The sequence below is a fragment of the Camelus ferus genome, chromosome 22, assembly GCF_009834535.1.
Source record: "Camelus ferus isolate YT-003-E chromosome 22, BCGSAC_Cfer_1.0, whole genome shotgun sequence".
Classification (NCBI taxonomy): Eukaryota; Metazoa; Chordata; class Mammalia; order Artiodactyla; family Camelidae; genus Camelus; species Camelus ferus.
The window spans coordinates 17509191-17515589 of NC_045717.1; the positions used below are offsets into that span (position 1 = coordinate 17509191).

The 6399-nt window shown below is 59.2% G+C and overlaps 1 protein-coding gene across 1 annotated transcript; it reads right to left on the reverse strand.

Moving 5' to 3' along the window:
- Window positions 1-3420: 3420 nt before the first annotated feature.
- KLF2 (Kruppel like factor 2) lies at window positions 3421-5792 on the reverse strand. The gene is made up of 3 exons (XM_032465371.1): window positions 5603-5792; window positions 4595-5417; window positions 3421-4087 (listed from the first exon to the last, which is right to left on the reverse strand). The coding sequence occupies exons 1-3, from the start codon at window positions 5675-5677 to the stop codon at window positions 3912-3914; spliced, it is 1074 nt and encodes a 357-aa protein (XP_032321262.1). The 5' UTR covers window positions 5678-5792; the 3' UTR covers window positions 3421-3911.
- Window positions 5793-6399: the final 607 nt, after the last annotated feature.

Sequence of the window (6399 nt, forward strand, 5' to 3'; positions counted from 1 at the left end):
AGTGCTGGGCACTTAATCTCCGTCCTGTCATTCCATCCCCGCAGCAGTATCCTCACTCCCCCGATGAGGACGCAGACCCGCACAGCGGCCCTGAGGGCTTCCCTGGGGAAGAATGGTTCTGCCCAAGCGCTTGTGCCCACGGTGGGTGATTCTGTGCCCTCCCCTTCCAGGGGATGCTTGGAGACATTTTGGTTGTCAACGGCCTCAGGACTGCAGGGCTGGGGGTGCCACTGGCATCTACTGAGTTGAGACCAGGAATGCTGCTGAACGTCCTGTAACTCGCAGGACAGTCACCCAATTTAAAGAATGCTCTGGCCTCAAATATCAGAGAAACCCTATGTGAATTATTTGGAAAAAACTTTGATTTAGGTTCCCAGCTCACACAATACACCAGAATAAAATCCCAGTGGGTTAGATGGTACAAACCAGGCTGATCCTCCCACATCTGTGAGTTACCTCTTCTTTCCCTCACTCTCGGTTTCTGTATTTCAATGTGCAGCATCTAGGACCTCAGTAGGTCAGATAATTACAGATGCAAAGTCTCTTAGGTGTCCATGGATCCCCCCAACCCAGTGGTTCTCAATCTGGGGGTGATCCTTCCCCCAGGGGACACTGGGCAATGTCAGGAGGCAGTTTTGCTTGTCACACATCAGCTCAACATGGGTCCAGGCCACCAGAGCCGCCCTGTGTCGGTGATTTGGTGAGCCATCTCTAGCCTAGTGCCTTGGAACTCACCCAGGGTGTGGCCAAGCCTGGGTGCTAGCTCAGCTTTGCTGATGGGGCAAGGTGCTGAGTCAGGCATGTGCTGGGACTCACCTGACCCTCTGAAGGCTCTTCCTACTCCCACTTCACACCACCACATTATGCAGGATGCCTGGGGCTCCCTGACGTGCAGGAAACTCCTGGTAGAAAAACAGCTCCTGTATCTTTTCCCCCATCACTGGAGTCACTCTTGGGAGAGCATTTTGGCAATGCTCAAAGCCCTCTGAAACCATCATCCTTTCCAACCCTGGGGGACAATCTGAAATACAGCCCCGTGTGTACATATGTATGCCTAGAGCATATTTGCATAAACAACTTGTGGCATGGCTAAATGGAATATTATGCAGCCATTTAAAATGATAAAAAAACATCACAGAGGAAAAAACATGGGAAAATGGTTATAACTTTGGCTGGAAAAAAAAGAAGATATATGGATAAACAGCCATGTGAAAGCCATTCAAAAGCTGACCAGCCATCCCTCCCTCCAGAAAACAGTGATTGGAACTGGGTTGCAGAATGCAGGGGTTTTTTGGTGGTGGTGGTGGTGGGGGGTTTGATTTGATATTCAACATTTTCTTAAGTGGACACCAGGAAGGGAAAGTGCTGTGTGTCTGCTCACAGGGATGGAGACAGGGCCAAGCAGTGAGGTTTTAGTCACACTTTTCTCTGCGTGGCATCCTGCCATCTTGCTTCTTGGGACGGACCCCCAACCCTCATTCCTTGCTGATAAAAGTGATCGACGCTTATGATCATTTAGGAACCTGAGCAGGTGTTTAAGCTGTGGCACTAATGACACTGGGACAGAATGGTTCTCTGTGGAGGGGGGGGCTGCCCTGTGCCTTCTGCGATGTTTCAGCAGCATCCCTGGCTCCTGCCCACTAGATGCCAGCAGCACCCCTCCCCCAAATTGTGACAACCCAAAGTATCTTGACACTGGGTTGCGCCTGGTTGAGAACCACCCATCCAGAAGGTATGTGATGGAAGCTGACGCTGGGGTTTCAGAAAGGGGCAGAGAAAACAGCGAGGAGTATTTGGGATTAATCAGAGCCTGCCTGCTCTTTGCCAGCCCGCGTCTCTTGCCGAAACGTACAGCTGCGTAGGAGCCTGACACTTTCTACTGTACCAGTTGGCGGCACTCAGGAAGCAGAAACTCGACAGCTCCAGTCCCCTTACAACTGGCCTCTCGTTGGACTCAGATGCCTCAGGGAGGTGTTTTTGAGCAAGAAAAATGGCTTTACCAGTTAGGTTTCAAAATGCAACAAGCAAGACAGGACGACCTTGCAAAAACGTATTTAAAATCTCTTGGGAGTGTTTTCTTCTACCCTGAGTGCCGCTGAAACCAGCTCTGAGCAGAGAGAGGGTGTTTCCACAGATTGAGGGGGTCAGTGCTCCGCTCTGGAAGTTTTTTGGGTTTCTGTTTTTCGCAAAAGCTGCAGAGAGAGGGAACAGAGGCTCACATACATGCACACGCACACGCCCTGCATCATCAGCGGAAGTGGGCCCGGGCTATTTACTTGAGAAAGATGAATCAGGTTGTCATCTCCCATTTCTGCTTTTTGTGGATTACCAAACGCTCTCAGCTGTTTCCAGGGCTGCCATCGCTGGGGAGGAAGGATGGAGGGAGGGAGGGAGGGAGGAAATCCCAGGCGCTGTTGCAACAGGGCAAGAGTGTTTTAAAACAGGCGCTGCTTACAAGCTATTTTCACTTTCTGGAAACAACTTGTGCAATTGTTGGTTGCCATGGTTACCCACCCAAGGCCCTGAGAAGGGGGAAGATGAGGGGGAACATGCCAGGGAGAGGCATCACTTCGCCTGAGACATGCGGAGTGCTGTGGGGAGTCTTGCCTCGCACACAAGGAAGTTTCTGGAGTGGCCACTTCCAACCACCTAGGTGGGGGCTCTGATGTGATTCCTTCACCCAAGAGCACCTGCAGGGGAGGGAGGGTCTTATAATCCTCCGATGCCAGCAGCAGGTGGTTTGCTGCAGAAGGCCCTAGATCCCCTCTAGTGGGGTTCGGGGACCCTCGGGAGGCAGACGGACCAGGCTAGCTAGCACCCAACAGCACCACTCCATGGCTACCTCTCTGGGCCTCAGTTTCCTCATCTGGAACAGAGGACTCACCATCCATGACCCTTAAACATGGATTTCCTTTTTTTCTAATAGGATGGAAACTTATCTTAAAAAAAAAAAAAACTACTCAAAGGCAAGACGATTGAAAGGCAAAGCAGGTCAGAAACTCAGCATTTTGCCCCTTCCAAACAACAACAACAACAACAACAAAAGTCTGCACACTGCAGAAGTTTGGCTAAAACCTCAGAAGCTTCCAGAAGGAGGTAAGGCTTTTTTCAGTCCAGAGGCCACGTCAGTGGGACCAGCATTTTCTCCAGCTCTGGGGAAAAGGAGGCAATTTATGGCTCAGGGAACAACCTTAAAATAACTCTCCCTAAGTCCTAAAATGCAGTGTTTAAATTTATAGAAAAACCCACAGGTTCCTGGCAGCTGGGGGCTGCAGCTGGCAACCCCAGGTGCTGGTGGGGGCAAGACCCACTTTGCCCTGCCTCTGCCAGGCTGCCCTCCATCAAAGCTGTCTCTTCCCCCCAGGCCCTCCCAAAGTGCCCCAAGCCCGCAGCTTCTAAGCAGTCAGACCAGTACTGTGATTTTTTTCAAAAGATGTGAAACTTTTTTTTTTGAATTAAAAAAACAGCAAAATCTTATAAAAATGAACCAGGCACCCAAAATGCCCAACTGTCTGCCCCTTATTTACAGTAATACAATATGTCACAGCCCCTATGTACAATATTATAAAAAATGTTGCACAGTACAAATTAAGCCTGCATTTTTCACAAGGCATCAAGCCTTGATCCTCTAGTGTAGACCCAGTGGGGGGAAAGACGACACTTAATTATTGCACCATTTTGAAAACAAAATTCGTCAAGGAGGATCGTGGTCTTCTCCCACCGGGCCTTCAGTCTCTGATGGGGGCCGGGCAGCGGGGGCGTCGACGAGGGGGCCCCCTCGGTGGCCACGCTGTGCCCGGCCCGGTCCTCTGGGCCCAATAAATACCAGTCACAGTTTGGAAGGGAGCCGTGCCCGGCGCGTGGGACCCGCCACGGCCGCGCGCGGTTGGGCGGGAAGGGGGGCGCTTAGGCTACATGTGCCGCTTCATGTGCAGCGCCAGGTGGTCGGAGCGTGAGAAGGCACGGTCGCACAGGTGGCACTGGAACGGCCGGTGACCCGTGTGCTTGCGGTAGTGGCGCGTGAGTTCGTCGGATCGCGCAAACTTCCAGCCGCAGCCATCCCAGTTGCAGTGGTAGGGCTTCTCGCCTGCAGGGAGAGGGCGAGAGAGGGCCTCAGTTTCCCTCCCGCCTGTGGCTCTGGTACACACTCCCACCCTGATTAGTGGCTTCTCGGGGGCGCACAACCTATCCCTAACCAGCTCTCTGAAGCGTTCCCCGCTATTCTCTGAACCCCAGGAATCTTAGGCACGAATCCCCCACCCCTGGGTCTCCTGATCCCCTAGGGGATCCGAAGCGCGCACTGGTGGCTCCCCAGTGTGTTTTGAGCCACGACGCCAGAGGGGTCCTAAGCGTGGATCTTCTCCCCAGCGGTCTGGGACATAGCATCCCTCTAGGTTTCCTAAACGCACACCCCTACCCGAAGTCCTGAGCCGCGCTCCCAGGAGGGTCTTAAGCACGCGCCTCCTCCCTGGGCTCCCGAGCCACGCCCCCAGGGGGCTTTCTAAGACCGCGGCCCCTCCGCAACTCTTGGGCTACGCCCCTCTGGGGGCTTACTAAGCACGTCCTTCCTCCGGCGCCCCCCGCCGCCGCCCACCTGTATGCGTGCGCAGGTGCGCCTTGAGGTGCGAGCTCTTGGTGTAGGTCTTGCCGCAGCCAGCGTAGCTGCAGGTGTGCGTGGCGGTGCGCTTGCGCGGCCAGGAACGGCGGCCGCGCTTGGGCTTGGCTTCCAGCAGCTCCAGCGGAGACGCGGGCGGCGTGAGGAGACCTCGGGCGGCGGGCGGCGCTAAGCCCAGCGCTGCGGCGGCGGCGGCCGCGTCGTCGAAAAGACCGAAGGCGGCGGGCGCGGGCGGCGGGTAATGGAGGCCAGTCCCGGGCGCGCCGAAGCCGGGGCCGCCGAAGGGCGGCGGGAAAGGGGCGCGCGGGCCGGGCGCGGGCAGGCGTGCGGGGCCGTCCGGGCTGAGCGGCGGCGTGTCGGGCGGCGGCGGGGGGCGGCCCCCGGGGCCTCGCATGCACGCGGCTGCTGGGCCTGGGTTTCCCTCGCGCTTGAGGCCCCGCGGCCCGCGGACCAGGCCTGGCGCGCAGCCGTAGCCGCCGCCGCCGCCGCCATCCGCCTCAGGGGGCTCTGCCTTCACCAGGCGGCCCGGCGGCGCCAGCAGGAAGCGGCCGTGCAGCGCGGGTCCCGGCGGCACGTCCAGCTCCGGCCGCAGCAGCTCGGACACCAAGCCGCCCGCGGGGGCGCCGTAGGGCGGCGGTGCGCTGGGCTCGGGGTAGTAGAACGCAGGCGGCGGGGGCGGCGGCGGCGGCTCCGGGGCGGCCTCAGAGCCCAGGCCGTCCAGACCCATGGACAGGATGAAGTCCAGCACGCTGTTGAGGTCGTCGTCGGTGCCGCCTGCCTCGGGCTCTGCGCGCGGCCAGCGCTGCGGGTGACAGGGCGACAGGGCGCGGGCGTGAGCGCGCGGTGGGGCCGGGGATCGTCGCCCGCTGCCTGCGTTCTGCTACCCTGAGCCCGCTGTCCCTAACTTCTGCGTTCTACTACCCCGCAGCCCACGTTCTACGACCCTGACCAGCCGCCCCCGCCGCCCGCGGTCCCTGCCGCCCTCACCTCCTGCAGGCCGCGCTCCCGGCACGGGCTGGCGAAAGTGGAGAAGGACGGCAGGATGGGCTCGCTCAGCGCCATGGCTGGGACCCGGGGCCGACGCGGATTCGCGACACCGGTGAGCGGCTGCCCGGAGGCGGGCTGGTCGGGGCGCGGGCGGGCGGGCGGGGACGATTCTGCGGCCGCGGCCGGGCCCGCCCAAGCCTTATAGGCGCTGCGCGCGCGGGGGCCGGGCCAAGGCGGCGGCGGCGGAAACGCGTCCCGGATGGGGACGAGCTCCGGGCGCAGCCTAAATTTAGCCGCGGTATATAAGCCGGCGGGCGGCGGCGGCCGTGGCCACTGAGGCCGCCAGGGCTCTGCGCGGCCGGCCCGGCCCCTCTCGAGCCGCCAGGCCGCGTCCCCCAGCCTGGGCCCGCCTCCGCCCGTCTCCCGGGCGACGGCATCAACACGCGTTCCACAACAGCAGCGTGACGCTCAGGGATCCCCGGGGCGCCCCGTGGGCTCCCGCCTGCGCGAAGTCAGGGAGGACCTGGAGCGGGGGCGGCATCCGGGACTGTGAGAGGAACGCTGAACCCCAGGGCTTCTGGGGATCCCTGATGGAAGTGGAGATGGGCCCCGCAGCCTAAGCGGGGTCCCCAGAATCCTAGGTGGGTGGGGAAACTCGGTCCCACGAACACCGGGGTGGGGTTCCCCGGACTCGTGATGGATGGAGAGACTCGGCTCCATTTTCTGCGGACTCCCCCAAGCTTGATCCATTGTTATGCTCACCGCTCTGTCAAAAATCTTGCATGATGAGAAATGTT